The following is a 19,202-nucleotide window of genomic DNA, read 5'->3' on the forward strand; positions in this document are numbered from 1 at the left end:
ACTTACATTTTTCAGAGCAGATTCAAAACACCTTTCCACTAAAAATCATCTTGTTTCTTGTTACAGGAACAGTCACAAAGTTTTATCTCTGTCTGATGCAGTTAAAGCAGGGGTGTCAAACTCAATTGCACGGGGGGGCCAAAACTCAAAGCACGCTTTAGGTCATGGGCCAAACAGGTTAAATATTTACTGAATACACTATAACAATGTTTTTTGGACATAAATATGAATAGAAACAAACAGGAATATTATTCCTGAATAAATAAACTTATAATAAAGAATAACTTTAATTTTAACTTTAAATATTTTGCTCTCCATAAAACTATATCCTGTCAAAATTAAACAAGAACATGCTGCAAAAAACCCCCAGAAAAAATATATAAAATTTGTGCTTTTTTAAACAAAGCTTGACCACCCACTGTCGAAGCTTTGAAAATCTTCTCATCCAAAGTTATTTCCTGGAAGAGGCGATAACTGGTTATGACTTTGTGTTTTTTCTTTTCTGTCCCCTTGCCTTGTGACCAATGTTTCCTTTGCTAGTGCAGTTTACAGTTGTGCTGTATATGTCTGTTATGTCAGCCAGAAACGCCAACAAACATTTTCACTTGTCATCCCGAAAAACTGTGGAGTCTTTTCCTTTACTGTCCATGAACTGACAGATTTCCTTGCTCTGCTCAAAAACTCTATTGAGAACTTTTCTTCGACTCAGCCAATGGACCTCTGTATGATAAGGAATGTCTGTAAACTCTGAATCTATTTCCCAAACCAAGAGAGTATGCAATAAAGTTTTTGCTTCTTTCACTCAACTGTGTTCTTAAATCAGTGGCCATCTCACAAACCTGATCAGCAACCGTATTTGTACTCAGGCTCACATTTGCCAAAATTTGCGCTTTGTCTAGATACAGGACGTCGGTACATGGCTGGGCTGATTTGGCTGTCTCCTCTGCTACAATAAAACTTGCTTTCACAACAGCTTCACTTTGTCATTTTGCTCTGGTGAAAAACGTCTGCTGAAATGTCAGATTCTTCTTTAGCTCTTCTACTTTCTGTAGTTTCTGCTCTGCATTTAGGTTTTTCAGCTTATCCTGATGTTTTGTCTCGTAGTGCCGTCTTAACTTAAATTCCTTCATTACACCCACATTAGCTCCACTAATAAGACACACGGGTTTACCAGCAATATCTGTAAACATATATTCAGTCTCCCACTGGCGCTGAAAGACTCTGTTTTCAGAATCAACTTTTCTCTTCGCCATTGTGAGCGGCTAGCTTCGCAATAACAGCAGCTTGACTTGACACGGGAATGTTCCCAGGTAGCCTAGCGTTCAACAAGGAGGCTGCAGCGCTGCATTGTGGGATCTGTAGTTTGTGTTGTTATTAGCGTGTCATGCATAACAACGATAATAAATCTATATAAATTGATCTTGCGGGCTGGATATAATTGTACGTCGAGCCAGATGTGGCCCGTGGGCCTTGAGTTTGACACATATGACTTAAAGAGTGTCTAGATTATTTTATTATGTATTATTGGAATCTAGCTGAGATAGAAATCTGCATCAGCTTCTCCAGAAATAAAACAGAACAGTTACAGCCACAAAAAACACATGAAAAGACTGAATTAACACAACAATAGAGTCCTAGTTTTGTTTTTTGTTTTTTATTAGCAAAAACGGTAAAAAGCAAAAAGAGTAAAATGAAACACTACAAATGTAACAACATCTTGAAATATTTAAACTGAAATAACACCCAGAAAACAAACAACCAAAGAGTCGTTCATGGAATGAAAAGTTCAATAAAGCTTCACAGATCAGAGGAAACATCTAATACATAAACTATTCGTAGCTTTGGTTTCATGACACTGTCAAAATGACTGTTACTGTCTTTGATCTCCACATGAGGATCAGTCTGTGTGGTTCAAACCTCTCAGAATGAGTTTGATCTCACAGATAACTGAACCTAAAGATGAAACAAAGAAGCTCACTGGTTCTGATTGTGTAACATTCTGGGCACTGAGCTCATGGATACTGACTGAAGAAAATAAGAACAACCCCAGGTTTCTCTTCAGCACTGTAGCCAGGCTGACAGAAAGTCAGAGCTCTACTGAGCCAACAATCCCTTTAACGTTAACTAGTAATGACTTCATGAACTTCTTCACAAATAAAATTTTTATCATTAGAGAAAAAATTACCAATAATCATCCCACAGATGTAATATTATCTACAGCTACTTTTAGTACCATCAGTGTTAAGTTAGACTCTTTTTCTCCAATTGACCTTTCTGAGTTAACTTCAATAATTAATTCCTCCAAACCATCAACGTGTCTTTTAGACCCCATTCCTACAAAACTGCTCAAAGAAGTCCTGCCATTAATTAATTCTTCAATCTTAAATATGATCAACCTATCTCTAATAATCGGCTATGTACCACAGGCCTTCAAGGTGGCTGTAGTTAAACCTTTACTTAAAAAGCCATCTCTAGACCCAGCTGTCTCAGATAATTATAGGCCAATCTCCAACCTTCCTTTCATATCAAAAATCCTTGAAAGAGTAGTTGTCAAACAGCTAACAGATCATCTGCAGAGGAATGGCTTATCTGAAGAGTTTCAGTCAGGTTTCAGAGCTCATCACAGCACAGAAACAGCTTTAGTGAAGGTTACAAATGATCTTCTTATGGCCTCTGACAGTGGACTCATCTCTGTGCTTGTCCTGCTAGACCTCAGTGCTGCGTTCGATACTGTTGATCATAATATCCTATTAGAGCGATTAGAACATGCTGTAGGCAGAGATGGGCAGTAACGCGTTACTTGTAACGCGTAATGTAAGGGATTACCATTGCAAAAACGGTAATTAGATTACCGTTACTTTCCCGTAGGAACGCTGCGTTACTGCGTTACTAAAACCGTGATTTTTTGCGAGAATGTCTCATGACAATGACGTAAGCGAGTGCGACGTTCGTGACAACAGCTGTTCACAGATCAACAATGGATAATATATCGAGTGCGGGAGAGAGTATGAGCGTGCAGCGTTTAAAGCGTGGAAGTACTGACCTTATTTTGAGTTTGATTCCATAAAAAGTGACAAAAACATTACTGTCCATTGTGCGTGGGAAGAAAACTTCTTTTTACAGCGAAAAAAACCCCTAAACTTCCAAGCAAGCAGCAAGTGCGCTACGACTGTAATGGGAAATTCACAGAGAAACTCGCGGATTCTTCCACTGACCGCTGCGGCACACCTGCACCAGGGTAAACCTCCGCCTACCCCAGTCCTGCTTTACAGGTGAAAATAGAGCAACAGGACCGCTAGTCTTTGACTTTATTTATTTTCTGCTGTGTTTTACTTGCATCTATTTGAAAGAGTGAGTGTAAACACAAAAAATATTTTATTTTATGTGCTGGAATGTGCAGAAAATAGGTTTAAATGTTAAACAAATTTCTTCCAGTCAGAGAATGTTGCATATAATTAAGTTTTTGCTTGATGCATAAAGTTAAAAGATTTAACGTTTTAAAAAGAGACGTTTCCATTTGATTACATTTTGTATGATGGATTATGCAGAAAAAGTAGAATTGGGCTGAAAGATCTATCGCTTTACCACCTATTCAGGTTGTAAATTGTGTTTTTAAAAAGTAACTAAGTAACTAAGTAACTAAGTAATTAATTACTTTTGAAAATAAGTAATCAGTAAAGTAACGGGATTACTTTTTGGAGGAGGTAATCAGTAATTAGTAACTGATTACTTTTTTCAAGTAACTTGACCAACACTGGCTGTAGGTATTACAGGTACTGTGCTGCAGTGGTTTGTATCATTTCTATCTAATAGACTCCAATTTGTGCATGTAAATGGAGAGTCCTCTTTATACACTAAGGTCAATTATGGTGTTCCACAGGGTTCAGTGCTAGGACCAGTTCTATTTACATTATACATGCTTCCCCTAGGCAGCATCATTAGAAGACATAGCATAAATTTTCACTGCTATGCAGATGACACACAGCTCTATCTATCCATGAAGCCAGGTAACACACACCAATTAGTCAAACTGCAGGAATGTCTTAAAGACATAAAGACCTGGATGGCCGCTAACTTTCTGCTTCTTAATTCAGATAAAACTGAGGTTATTGTACTTGGCCCTGAAAATCTTAGAAATATGGTATCTAAGCAGATTCTTACTCTGGATGGCATTACCTTGGCCTCCAGTAATGCTGTGAGGAACCTTGGAGTCATTTTTGACCAGGACATGTCCTTCAACGCACATATTAAACAAATATGTAAGACTGCTTTCTTCCATTTGCGCAACATCTCTAAAATTAGAAATATCCTGTCTCAGAGTGATGCTGAAAAACTAGTTCATGCATTTATTACTTCCAGGCTGGACTACTGCAATTCTTTATTAAATGCTCCATCAAGAGTCCTGACAGGGACTAGAAAGAGAGAGCATATTTCTCCTGTTTTGGCTTCCCTTCATTGGCTTCCTGTTAAATCCAGAATTGAATTCAAAATCCTGCTCCTCACATACAAGGTCTTAAATAATCAGGCCCCATCTTATCTTAATGACCTTGTAGTACCATATCACCCTATTAGAGCACTTCGCTCTCGCACTGCAGGCCTACTTGTTGTTCCTAGAGTATTTAAAAGTAGAATGGGAGGGAGAGCCTTCAGTTTTCAGGCCCCTCTTCTGTGGAACCAGCTTCCAGTTTGGATTCGGGAGACAGACACTATCTCTACTTTCAAGATTAGGCTTCAAACTTTCCTTTTTGCTAAAGCATATAGTTAGGGCTGGACCAGGTGACCCTGAATCCTCCCTTAGTTATGCTGCAATAGACGTAGGCTGCCGGGGATTTCCATGATGCATTGAGTTTTTCCTTTCCAGTCACCTTTCTCACTCACTATGTGTTAACAGACCTCTCTGCATCGAATCATATCTGTTATTAATCTCTGTCTCTCTTCCACAGCATGTCTTTATCCTGTTTTCCTTCTTTCACCCCAACCGGTCGCAGCAGATGGCCGCCCCTCCCTGAGCCTGGTTCTGCCGGAGGTTTCTTCCTGTTAAAAGGCAGTTTTTCCTTCCCACTGTCGCCAAAGTGCTTGCTCATAGGGGGTCGTATGATTGTTGGGTTTTTCTCTGTATTTATTATTGTGCGATCTACTGTACAATATAAAGCGCCTTGAGGCGACTTTTGTTGTGATTTGGCGCTATATAAATAAAATTGAATTGAATTGAATTGAATCGAATTGATGAGAACCAAACTATGAAAAAGTAATTTGCGTGTTCCACAGAAATGTAAATATGCAGGGCTAAGCTCACAAACACAAATCTGACATTCATTTTTCTCTACAGACTAATTTAGCTGCCTCAGACCAAACATACAATCAAATGATGAAAACCTGTGTGTGTTTGAAACATTTAACACACGTCATCAAAACTGAACATGACTACTAATCATAATAATTTACAATTGTCCAATACATCAGAAGCTAAAAATGCTCAGTGTTGGAACATAACAATGTATGTTGTTAACAATGCTAACAGTAACAGTGTCAGCTTTAGTAATTCTTTCAACATTATGCAGCATCTACTGTAAACTTCTTTACTACTGTAAACACCCTGTTGATTAAAATTTCTTTGATCCTTCTTGGATCATTTTGGGTCTAATTCCTTAGGACTCTTCCACAGATGCTGGAGGTTATGATTTTTTTTTTTAAATCTTAAATTGGATTGTCAAATTATGGTTAAAATAACCTGCAATTTAAATAATTGCAGTTTCCCATTTTCAGTTGATAAATTTGCTGCACCTTGTTCTCCACGTTTTTTCTTCTTTTTGATTATCTGTTATTTTTTCTTACTTGAGGAGCAATTAGCTTTTCTTTAACATTGTCTCTGCTGTGAAATCTCTTTGGAATGAAGCAACTCTTCTGGTTTTCTACATGGATGTGATTGTTTTAGTTTCTGAAGTCAGACCTCTGCTTTGTGCCTTAGTGATACAGGCATCTCTTACATCTTCAAACATGCTGCAGTTCAACAGGAGGCTGGTATGAATCCTGACTCTGCTGTTGTTTGTTTTCTGTAGACCAGAAAACCAACAACAGCAGCAACAAGCACAGCAGTAACACTCAGACCGACGATCAGTCCAACAGATCCATCCCCTGTGTCTCCTCCTGTCTGACCTGCAGGTGAGAAACAGGTGTGAGGTGTCAGCTGTCAGGTAGGTGATGAGTGAAGAACAGAACAGAATCCATTTCCTCTTCAAACTGCTGTCAGACATTATCTACTGCACTCTGATCACATCACTCAGACCAGCTGCTTTCTACAAAGTCTCATCAACAACATCTTTAGAAACAAACATCAACAACCAGGAAGCAGCTTCACCTCTGACCACACACACACTCAACTCTACTCACTCACCTGGAGGAACAACTCTCAGTGTGATGATGCTGATGGGATCACCATTTAGATTTGCTCTTTTCCTTATGTTTGTTCCTCTCGTGAAGACACGACACTCGTATGTTCCATTATCATTAATCATCACATCCTTCAGAATCAAAGACACGTCTCCATCCTTCATCTGTCTGTCCTTCAGATCCACCCGGTTCTTATAAGTTGGATGCTGGTTTTCTGGATCGAACCGCTCATCCCGGTACAAAAGCACATATTCTGTCCCAAGGTCAGCTCTGCTCCACTCTACACCGATGATGCTGTTATTATTGTTTGGAGCTCGACATGTTAGAGTGACGTTCTTCTGTCCAGGCTGAGCTGTGATGGTTTTATTGTCTGAAAGAAGAAACAACACAGAGCAGAGAGGTTAAAGGTCGAAGTACAATCGTCGCTTAGCTATGCTGTAATAGAGGCTGCTGGGGTATTCCCATGATGCATTAAGTATTCCTTCTGCAGTCACCTTTCTCACTCACTTTGTTTTAATAGACCTCTCTGCATTTAATCTTTAATGATTAATCTCTAGCTCTCGTCCACAGCATGTCTTTGTACTCTCTTCCTCCCCTCACCTCCTACTGGTCGCAGCAGACGGCCGCCCTTCTATAAGCCTTTTCTCTGTATGTATTATTGTAGGGTCTACCCTTACAACATAAAGCACCTTGAGGTGACAGTTGTTTTGATTTGGTGCTATACAAATAAAATGGAATTGAACTAAATTGAATACAGCAGCCATTCAGAGTGAAGACACACTCACTGCTTGTAGTATTATATAAAATAATTAAGATGAATGTAAGAAGCAGTGTAATATAAACATTTATACAGTGAAACATTTGCTGATAATAAGTGAACATAATGTGTGAGAGAAAGCAGCCTCTCATTCAGGGGCGATTTTAGCCCATTTTTGGGGGTGCTTCAGCACCCCCAAAATGAATCAAAGCACCCCCAAAGATTTTTTACTTTTTTCTGACAATATTTGCTGTTTGTGTGACACACTACTAAAAATATAAAAAGCATACAGTACTTGGTTGAGACGGAACATTTTAACAACAAAAGTATAGATAACCCCTCCCCCTCCCAAAATGGTTTGTTCCAGCTCGCCCCACTCTGGCTCTAGGGTCGTTGCTGCCAGAGCGATGGTAGCTGAGACGCAGCGGAGCGGAGGTGGAGTGCCTGGATTAAAACAGGACATATTAGCAGCATTTAACCTTCAGTTACTCTTTATGTAGTTAGATAGGAGTCATGTTTCTTTTTAGCTGAAAAACATTACACCAGGTAACCTGCAGTGTTGAAAACGTGTTTTCCAATGATGTTTGCTACCCTACAATCCGTCCTACTCTGTAGTAAATTCAGCGACATTTGACCGTCCTGTTGCTCCCATTGAAATGTATACAGCCTATTTAAAATCTAAAACTTAAAATTGTCTGTAGCCTGCTGTTGTTACCACTGTCCTGTTTGAAATGGATACTAACTAGCTAACTGACTGGATGCCCATTAACCTTATAACTCCTGTTGTGTGTGTGTTTGTGTACAGAGAGACAGCCAGGTTCATAATGGATATAAGGAAGTTTTTTCAAAAACAGGAGCCACATTCAGGTAAAACTGTAAGAACAAATGATCCATCAATAAAGGATAATGTTGGATCAGTGTTTCAATATTTTATATCTTTTATTAGATGTTCATGTAAGTACACTGAGAGAGGACTTTTCGTTAGTGATTTTAATAATTATTTTTTTCATATTAATGTAATTTTTTCATCTAATTGAATACAATCTATTTGTGTATGATTGTCAGTCCAAAGAGGGAGAGAGGAAAGAGGGGAATGTGAGGAGAAAGTACAAGGTCAGGAAGAACCAGGTAAGAAAACAGACAGGGAACAGTGACAGGCACAACAGAAACTGTTAAACTGACGAAGAGAAATTTCATAGTTTTTATAGTTTTTTATTAATATTTTGTAATAATTTATTGTGTTTTGGGAGTGTTTTTTATGTATCTGTATTATATTATATATACACATTAAAAGTGAATCTCTGTCCAAAACATGCACTCAGTTTACTTCTTACTCACTATGAGCATCATTTAAATAACCTTTATCAGATTTGATGGTTTTGTTACAGACTTCTCAAAAAAGTGTTTTGCTTTTCTTTCACAAATGTGGGGATTAAATTGTGTTAAAATGTACAAAACGGTGATGTCATGTTTTGTGACGAGGACCCAGGCAGAGAGAAACTTGATGAATTTAAGAATCTTATGATTTAATAAAGAAATTTGCAGACTTGCACAGAGATGGTAAAATTCTGATGACTGACAGCGGAGATGAAGACAACAGACGATGAGGACAGGGAGGAACAGGGGTTTAAATGCACCAAGGAGACAGTCAGAGGGAACTCGGGACAACTGGAGACATTTAAGGATGCAGGGACTGACAGAGACAGGGAAGAAGTCTCATCGTGACGTGTAAAGTTTATCTTGCCTGGCTGGGCAGCTCTCTGGGTGCTCAGCACCCCCAAAGCTCTGATCCTAGAATCGCCCCTGCTCTCATTATAAGACACTGTGAGTCTCTGCATGCTGCCTTTATGTAGCTACAGCTGTTTGTACAGGGAGTGCAGAATTATTAGGCAAATGAGTATTTTGTCCACATCATCCTCTTCATGCATGTTGTCTTACTCCAAGCTGTATAGGCTCGAAAGCCTACTACCAATTAAGCATATTAGGTGATGTGCATCTCTGTAATGAGAAGGGGTGTGGTCTAATGACATCAACACCCTATATCAGGTGTGCATAATTATTAGGCAACTTCCTTTCCTTTGGCAAAATGGGTCAAAAGAAGGACTTGACAGGCTCAGAAAAGTCAAAAATAGTGAGATATCTTGCAGAGGGATGCAGCAGTCTTAAAATTGCAAAGCTTCTGAAGCGTGATCATCGAAAAATCAAGCGTTTCATTCAAAATAGTCAACAGGGTTGCCAGAAGCGTGTGGAAAAACCAAGGCGCAAAATAACTGCCCATGAACTGAGAAAAGTCAAGCGTGCAGCTGCCAAGATGCCACTTGCCACCAGTTTGGCCATATTTCAGAGCTGCAACATCACTGGAGTGCCCAAAAGCACAAGGTGTGCAATACTCAGAGACATGGCCAAGGTAAGAAAGGCTGAAAGACGACCACCACTGAACAAGACACACAAGCTGAAACGTCAAGACTGGGCCAAGAAATATCTCAAGACTGATTTTTCTAAGGTTTTATGGACTGATGAAATGAGAGTGAGTCTTGATGGGCCAGATGGATGGGCCCGTGGCTGGATTGGTAAAGGGCAGAGAGCTCCAGTCCGACTCAGACGCCAGCAAGGTGGAGGTGGAGTACTGGTTTGGGCTGGTATCATCAAAGATGAGCTTGTGGGGCCTTTTCGGGTTGAGGATGGAGTCAAGCTCAACTCCCAGTCCTACTGCCAGTTTCTGGAAGACACCTTCTTCAAGCAGTGGTACAGGAAGAAGTCTGCATCCTTCAAGAAAAACATGATTTTCATGCAGGACAATGCTCCATCACACGCGTCCAAGTACTCCACAGCGTGGCTGGCAAGAAAGGGTATAAAAGAAGAAAAACTAATGACATGGCCTCCTTGTTCACCTGATCTGAACCCATTGAGAACCTGTGGTCCATCATCAAATGTGAGATTTACAAGGAGGGAAAACAGTACACCTCTCTGAACAGTGTCTGGGAGGCTGTGGTTGCTGCTGCACGCAATGTTGATGGTGAACAGATCAAAACACTGACAGAATCCATGGATGGCAGGCTTTTGAGTGTCCTTGCAAAGAAAGGTGGCTATATTGGTCACTGATTTGTTTTTGAATGTCAGAAATGTATATTTGTGAATGTGGAGATGTTATATTGGTTTCACTGGTAAAAATAAATAATTGAAATGGGTATATATTTGTTTTTTGTTAAGTTGCCTAATAATTATGCACAGTAATAGTCACCTGCACACACAGATATCCCCCTAAAATAGCTAAAACTAAAAACAAACTAAAAACTACTTCCAAAAACATTCAGCTTTGATATTAATGAGTTTTTTGGGTTCATTGAGAACATGGTTGTTGTTCAATAATAAAATTATTCCTCAAAAATACAACTTGCCTAATAATTCTGCACTCCCTGTATACACTGAACTAAAAGCTTTGTATCTGGGCTGGATGTAATGAAATGTTCTTAGCGTAGCATGGAAATCAAATGGAGTGGTAAAAGCAGAGGCATTTCTTTACACATATGCAGGTGTAACATTCTGTAATATGCCTTAAAATGTAGCTAATGCAAACTCAAGGGTGGATCAACAGAGGTGGCATGAAGTGGCATGTTCCACCCAGGTTCAAAGTGTTACTGCTAGCTTATTTTAATTAACAACAATGTCATATATAAAACTACGGTGGAACTCGGGGTGGCAAGAGATTTTATTAGGTTGGCACATGCCACTCCATGCCACCTTTGTAGATCCATCTCTGGCTGTATGCTGACTCCTGAAACTACAACACATCACACTGACACACACATTACACTTCTTTGTCTCTGTGCTGGAAACTGCACTGCTGACCAAGCGGGTAAATCCACACAGACACCACCAGACCTCGTGATCCCGTCACCAGTGTTGGTCAAGTTACTTGAAAAAAGTAATCAGTTACTAATTACTGATTACTTCCCCCCCAAAAGTAATCCCATTACTTTACTGATTACTTATTTTCAAAATAATTAATTACTTAGTTACTTAGTTACTTTTTAAAAACACGATTTACAACCTGAATAGGTGATAAAGCGATAGATCTTTCAGCCCAATTCTACTTTTTCTGCATAATCCATCATACAAAATGTAATCAAATGGAAAAGTCTCTTTTTAAAACTTTAAACTTTAAATCTTTTAACTTTATGCATCAAGCAAAAACTTAATTATATGCAACTTTCTCTGACTGGAAGAAATTTGTTTAACATTTAAACCTATTTTCTGCACATTCCAGCACATAAAATAAAATATTTTTTTGTGTTTACACTCACTCTTTCAAATAGATGCAAGTAAAACACGGCAGAAAATAAATAAAATCAAAGACTAGCGGTCGTGTTGCTCTATTTTCACCTGTAAAGCAGGACTGGGGTAGGCGGAGGTTTACCCTGGTGCAGGTGTGCCGCAGCGGTCAGTGGAAGAATCCGCGAGTTTCTCTGTGAGTTTCACATTACGTCATAGTACACTCGGTGCTTGCTTGGAAGTTTAGGGGTTTTTTCGCTGTAAAAAGAAGTTTTCTTCCCACGCACAACGGACACTAATGTTTTTGTCACTTTTTATGGAATCAAACTCAAAGTAAGGTCAGTACTTCCACGCTTTAAACGCTGCATGCTCATACTCTCTCCCGCACTCAATATATTATGATCTGCACACAGCTGTTGTCACAAACGTCGCACTCGCTTACGTCACTGTCATGAGACATTCTCGCAAAAAATCACGGTTTTAGTAACGCAGTAACGCAGCGTTCCTACGTGAGAGTAACGGTGATCTAATTACCGTTTTTGCAATAGTAATCCCTTACATTACTCGTTACTTGAAAAAAGTAATCAGATTACAGTAACGCGTTACAAGTAACGCGTTACTGCCCATCTCTGCCCGTCACACACATAGACACTCAGAAACTAAATGTTTGGGAAGTAACATGTAAACCAGACTGATGTTTATTCCTCTTTATCTCAGAGGGAAACACCGTTTGGTTTATAAACCTCACCTGCAGAGACAAACATGAAGAAACCGACAAACAGCAAAGTCGAGCAGAGCGATGCAGTTACAGCAGACATTAAATCTGAGGTTTAAATAAAGCTGAAACATTTGATTTTCAGCCACTCGTTCAAACGCCACACTTTCGATGTCTCTTAAGCAGGGGTCCCCAAACTTTTTCCAGTGAGGGCCACATAACTTTTTCCTTCTCTGATGGGGGGCCAGTGTCAGTTTGTAACAGAAAAAGTGTGACGATCGCAGGTTTGCCGAAATGTAAACATTTATTGTTTTCCAGAAAGCCACACATAACCAAATATTAATAACCCTTTCCAAGATCAAATAACCCTCTCTGGGTTCTTCACAGAAAAAAATTAACGTAGGAAATACTTAATAACACTATTTATGACATCAATAATAACCAAATAACCCTCTCTGGGTTCTTCACAGAAAATATTAACGTAGGAAATACTTAATAACACTATTTATGACATCAATAATAACCAAATAACCCTCTCTGGGTTCTTCACAGAAAAAAAGTCAGGAAATATATAATAACACTATTTATGACATCAATAATAACCAAATAACCCTCTCTGGGTCCTTCACAGAAAAAATTAACGTAGGAAATACTTAATAACACTATTTATGACATCAATAATAACCAAATAACCCTCTCTGGGTTCTTCACAGGAAGAAAGTTTCTGTTGTTTCACAATCTTACGCTTCAGTTGTCAGAGCAGAATCTTAAATGACACATATGAGCAGTCTCTCAAAGTTCTTGTGTTCTTTCCTTATAATCCAGTTTTGTAGGGGTAGCCTAGTAGACACCACTGTTTGCTCTCTCTCATCAACTTCCCTCTGAAAACCACAAAGCAAGCAGGGTGAGAAACCGAACTAAGTGATACAGCACCTACACAGCACAAAACATTCTCACAAGCTTTTTTCAGTGGTTGTGGAGATGGATTTTATCCCAGTAGATTTTATGATTATATTTGTTTATACTCAGAATAACTCATTTAAGTCACAAAAGTGAGCTTACCTTATGTATGTATGTTCATCAGTGTGAACTGTGGGCCTGCATCTGGCCGGTGAGAAGTTGAATGTCTGGTTCCATTCTAGTCACAGCCACTCTCAAACACTGATGCAGATGTTCATCTGTCAATCTTGATCTCATCGGAGATTTCATGAGTTTCATGCGTGAAAAGGTTTGCTCGCAGATATACGTGCTGCCAAAAAGTGTGGACATCTTCATTGCGTGTTTTTTTATGTTAGGGTACGTGTCATTTGGGAGGGCGGCATAGAAGTCAACGAGACTGTTGGGCTTGAATGCATCTTTCAGAACATCACAGTTCTGTAACTCGGCCAGCTCAAACTGATAAAAAGGCTGGGCTTCATCGATGTCGGCAACAAAGGGGTTTTGGAAAAGACGGATTTCTTTTGCATGAGCATGTAGTTGACGGAATCGCACACTGAATTCCGCCTTCAGCATTTCCAGTGCTTCCACACACTTTTCAGCTGGGAACGGGACCGCTGGGTTCTCTGCAGAAAGGTTTTGGGTAGCAGGGAGATGGGTGAAGTTGTGCTTTTTCACTTGTTCCAAAAGCAGCGCTAGTTTCAACTCAAATGCTTTTATGTGGGAATACATGTCGCAAATGAGTTTCCCCTGGCCTTGTAGCTGCAAGTTAAGGCCGTTCAGCATTTCCGTCACGTCTGTTAAAAATGCCAGGTGCCACTTCCATTCTGGGTCGATCAGCTCTGGGACCGTTTTGCCTTTTGAATGAAGAAATGCGTTAATTTCGGGTAGCAGCTCGTAAAAACGCCTCAAAACTCTGCCGCGGCTCAACCATCGGACCTCTGTGTAGTACAGCACATCTCCGTACGCAGATTCCAGTTCAGACAGGAATTGTTGGAACTGCCTGTGTTTAAGTCCATTTGCTCTAATGAAGTTTATGCATGACACCACAGCCTTCATGACAGAATCCCACTTCAACACTTTGCAGCAAAGCGCTTGCTGGTGAATTATGCAGTGGACTTGTAGAGGGGCGGTGAGACCCCGTTCTTCCATCTCCCGGTTCATGCGTCCTATTAGGCCCCGAGATGCGCCCACCATACAAGGAGCCCCGTCAGTCGTGATGCTAGCAAGCTTTGCCCAGTCCAGATCCAACTCTTTCATTGTTTGACATACTTTGTCAAAAATGTCCTCCCCCGTCGTAGTGCCTTTCAGACTTTGGAGGGCTGCCAGCTCCTCACACATCTCAAAGTTTGCGCTGACTCCACGAATAAAAATAAGAAGCTGCGCTGTGTCCTGTACGTCCGTGCTCTCATCCAGTGCTAATGAAAAAAAGTCAAATTCTTTCGTCTTTTGCTGCAGCTGGGCATATACATTACCCCCTATTTCTTCCACGCGTCTGGTGATTGTGCTTGCCGATAGACTCACAGCATTAAAGACATCTTTCTTATCGGGACACACCTCCTCCACGACAACATTCAAACATTTCTTGACAAACTCTCCCTCAGTGAAAGGTTTACCGTAGCTTGCTATCAGTTGAGCAACACGAAAGCTGGCCCGAACTGATGACTGGTTTAGCTGAGTTTGGCGTACAAATGCAGTCTGCTGAGCTAACAGTCCACTTTTTAGCTTTGAGATTTTGTCTGTTCGCATTTGGCCTTGCAAGCTATCATACTTGTCTTTGTGACGGCATTCATAATGTCTGCGCAGATTGTATTCTTTGAATACCGCCACCGTCTCTTGACAGATGAGACAAACAGCCTTTTCTTTGCATTGAACAAAAAAATAATCATGTGTCCACTGCAGGTTAAATACCCTGCATTCTGAATCAATTTTTCTCTTACCTAACCTTTTTGCCATTATTCCGTTCTTTGGGGTCACGTTCACGTTCTGGACAAAGTGAGGTCGTAGTAGCAAAAAAATTTTTTTAGTGTGTTTCACAATTCAAATCAAATGAGCTTTATTGAAATGAGGAAACATTTCCTGAGATTCAGCCGGGCAGGCCCACTACACCCCAGTGTTCTATGGGTGCATTAGTGTCGATTGCGTGGCCAGACTGAAAAATAATAATGCATCTCTAATATTGTTCAGGGGGCCGGGTCAAATGTGGAGGCGGGCCGTATCCGGCCCGCGGGCCGTAGTTTGGGGACCACTGCACTAAACGGTCTCTGTTGAAAGTTCAGACTGCAAACTGTGCACCAGTTTCTGTGTTTTATCGCTAGACTGTGCTCTGGAAAAATAATACTGGAAAAAGGTTGGAAAAAGGTTGCTATTGACAACAAGAAATAAAGCCAGGTTAGGGGTGGAGGGGTAACACTATGATATGTATACAGTCATAGAAATTAAATTAATTTATTAATAGTACCTAGGTTCAAATGGATGATGCTATCTTGTTTTAATAAACAACACTGTCATCTACAAAACTACAGTGGCACTAGAGGTGGGTGGCACATGCCACCTCTGTAGATCCGCTCTTATACTGACGCCTGACACTACAACACATCACACTGACACACACATTACACTTCTTTGTCTCTGTGCTGGAAACAGCACCGCTGACCAAGCGGGTAAATCCACAGACACCACCAGACCTCGTGATGCCGTCATACAAGCAGACACTCAGAAACTAATTGTTTGAAAAGTAACATGTAAACCAGACTGAAGTTTATTCCTCTTTATCTCAGAGGGAAACACCGTTTGGTTTATAAACCTCACCTGCAGAGACAAACACGAAGACACCGACAAACAGCAAAGTCGAGCAGAGCGACGCAGTTACAGCAGACATTTCCGGGTTCTCTGTTTCTGCTGATCTGACTCTTAGTTTGTTCTAAAAGTCTGAGTCTGTTGATATTTTCAGTTAATAACAAAACTAGAGTTTTAAAACTGACTACATGAGGTTAACGTTGAGGCTTAAATAAAGCTGAAACATTTGTTTTTCCAGCTCCTCGTTCAAACGCCACACTTTCGATATCTCTTAAGGAAGTCGCATTAAAGTGACGTCTGTTACGCTGCGCTGTACGATGACCATAAATAAGTGCGTCATAACTAAAGTGGTGAAATCTAAAGCAGGTCTGAGTGTTTAACAGGTTCAGTTCTTGAATGATCTCCACAGAACAACACAAACATAACCTCTCTCATCATCAATCATCAGCTACATACTAAAGACTAGGGATGCAACGATACCAATTTTTTCAAACCAATACGATACCGATACTTGGATCTGAGTACTTGGCGATACAGAGTACAAAAACCGATACTTCTACCACACACACACACACACAAATGCAATGAATTGGAAGACAGGTTTTATTTTATTCTCTGCCGATAAAAAATAAAATATTAATAAAAATGACCACAAAAATAAAATTTCAAGTGAAAAATAAGCACTTCTGTTAAATTATTGCGGAGTGTCCACATTGTAATTTAACAAAATATCACTGAACTATTGGGCACTGTCTTGAGCTTTCAGAATAATAAATAAACACTTCTGTTTGGAATACAAATAAATACAAATTAGGTTTGAGAATAAAATAAACTGTTAAATTATTGCAGAGTGTCCATATTGTAAACAAACAAACAAAATAACGAAAGTATTGGGCATTGACGAACAAACTCCTCATCAGTCCACTGTGCCATTAAACTGAAAACTGACATGGCGCACACACTGCTTGTCTTTACCTCTTCAGAAAGTTTTGGCACCATTATCTCCCTGATGTATGGGTGGTTCGGAATTTCATATCACGGCTCGAGTATGCTGAGAAGACGGTGCAATCCTATGTTTTCCACGACCGGCATTGGCTGGACATCCAGAGCGATAAAATGAGTCAGAGCCTCTGTTATTTTAACTGCCCGTGGATTTTCTTGTGACATTTTTCATCGCTTTTCCAAAACCTGAGTTAAAGTTGGCTGTTGTGGTCCACACTGCTGACATTTTGTTTAGCCTAGCTACAGCAGCCTCCAGTTTCTCTTTTTTATCTGGAGCCGCCAGTCTCACTCGCCTAACCCTGTGCCTGTTTAGCGCGGGATGTCCCCCTAGTGGGCAATCTAAAAAACTACAACAGAAATGACAAGGCACCCTCTGATTAATGAAATAAGTTGATATCGGTTCATGGTATCGGTTAACTTTTACGAGTATGAGTACACACACATTTTACAGTATCGGCCCGGATACCCGATACCAGTATCGGTATCGGTGCATCCCTACTAAAGACCATCATCAGCCAAAGGACTTCAAAAATGACGTCACTGTATAAAAATGTATATTGTACTATGGAGGAGGCAGCATTTAGCTGTAGCCTCCATAAAACCACAGACAACTTTGTCCACCTTTGTACAAAATACTCAAAATGTCAATTTAAACACTTACTGTTCTTCTGGATGAAATCTGTAATCCTCAAAGTCTTTTCTGATCATCATGATGGAATAAAATAAATGATTAATATAATAATAATAATAATAATAATAATAATCAAAATATTTAAAGAGCAAAAAAAAAAAAGTACAATAAAATATAAATAAAATTGGACCTCTGTACTAAACAGCCAGAGAACAAACTGAGCTGTGTTTCCTTATCAGCTGTTTTTATACAGACACACCTCAGATCTGTGACATCAGCGTCCACAGCGTCACCTTCGCAACCACATTCCTCCACCTATCAGCTGTGAGTTCACATATTTGACAAACAAAAACAAAGTCACAGCTGACTCTGAGCCCTCACAGTCAGCTGATCTTTCTGTCAAATAACTTAATGAAACCCTGAAATACAATAAATATTATCAGGTCCTTGAAGTACACACGGGTGGGGGCTGGAAGCCCACTCCACCTGTCACAGTCTGAAGACAGAATGTGATTCCTGTTCAGTGTGTGAGGATCAGTATGATGTATAATAATGTGAGTAAAGTTCAGCAGGTTCATGTCTGTGATGTAGAGAACAGGAACAAGCAGAGGTGCCCTGGATGTTTGATCTGTGCTCTGATAATTCAGCGTATCACCATGTGGGACAGGAGACTGTCCAGTACAAGTTACAGCCTGTCAGAGTGTCGCTCACATTTACTGACAAACAACAGATGCATCTGTTACTGTTTCTGTCTGCTTTCATTCCAAGAAGGCCGATGGAATTTTCCAACATAATGTCTCCTCACCTGTGTGTGTGTGTGTGTGTGTGTGTGTGTGTGTGTGTGTGTGTGTGTGTCAGTATCCTGGTCAAACTGGTTCAGCAGTGAGTGCTTGTTTATTGTACAGATGGACTCTGTGTGCTTTGTTTCACATCACATGATCTGTTGGTATTGACATCAAAAAATTAAAACACAAAGTTTCTTTACTTCTTCATTTTTATTCTGTGTTCATGAAACATCTGACAGCGACGTGACCTCATGTGTCAGTAAAGCTAACAGAGCTGGTTAGGTGTTAAGAAGATGGTTAACTCAGCTGATTTATTCTTGTACCTCCATGCCACCGTGGCCGAATTCTTCACCCCAGTGAAAAGGTGATAGTTTTATTTATCATTTTAATAAATTGTTCAATTTAAATTGGTGATTCAGTAAAAGGACTAGATGTTGTAGTCCCTGATAATGCATTGCTTTAAATGGCGAGAATCTTGCAGAAGTGACTGAAAGATTAATTGGCTCTGTTTTGAGTTTTGTTAAAAAAAGAATGACTTCATATATATAATATATATATCACATATGCAGGACACCTTAAACTACTTTTTTTAATTAAGCAGCAAGGCAGAACAAAGTCGGGCTGTATCAAGACACAGGGACTAAAGCCCAATTCAACCAGACCCAGAACTGATCCAGAATTAAAACAGGACTACAACAGTTCAAAATCAGGACTACTTAGGACTTAACCAAGACAGAACCAGAATCAGAACTAGATGATAGTAGCACTAAAAATCATCACAGACCTGCACTACACTTATTTTTTAATTCTACCAAAGTCCACTATTTAGATTGAGAAATGTTTATATAATTATTTAGCCTTGTTGTGCAAACAAGCCTGCATAACTTAATAAATATAGAATTTGAAAAGTAACAA

The 19,202-nt window shown here is 39.8% G+C and overlaps 1 protein-coding gene and 1 long non-coding RNA gene across 2 annotated transcripts; both read right to left on the reverse strand.

Moving 5' to 3' along the window:
• Positions 1-5,258: 5,258 nt before the first annotated feature.
• LOC112846083 (uncharacterized) lies at positions 5,259-17,626 on the reverse strand. The gene is made up of 3 exons (XR_003218902.1): positions 17,533-17,626; positions 6,395-6,760; positions 5,259-6,156 (listed from the first exon to the last, which is right to left on the reverse strand). It is a non-coding gene; the product is annotated as an uncharacterized LOC112846083 (long non-coding RNA).
• LOC106098656 (general transcription factor II-I repeat domain-containing protein 2-like) lies at positions 12,717-15,207 on the reverse strand. Its single transcript, XM_019356858.2, has 2 exons — positions 13,197-15,207; positions 12,717-13,015 (listed from the first exon to the last, which is right to left on the reverse strand). Exon 1 carries the CDS (start codon positions 15,024-15,026, stop codon positions 13,215-13,217), a length of 1,812 nt encoding a protein of 603 aa, XP_019212403.1. The 5' UTR covers positions 15,027-15,207; the 3' UTR covers positions 12,717-13,015; positions 13,197-13,214.
• Positions 17,627-19,202: the final 1,576 nt, after the last annotated feature.

This window comes from Oreochromis niloticus, linkage group LG3, assembly GCF_001858045.2.
Source record: "Oreochromis niloticus isolate F11D_XX linkage group LG3, O_niloticus_UMD_NMBU, whole genome shotgun sequence".
In the NCBI taxonomy this organism is placed as follows: domain Eukaryota; kingdom Metazoa; phylum Chordata; class Actinopteri; order Cichliformes; family Cichlidae; genus Oreochromis; species Oreochromis niloticus.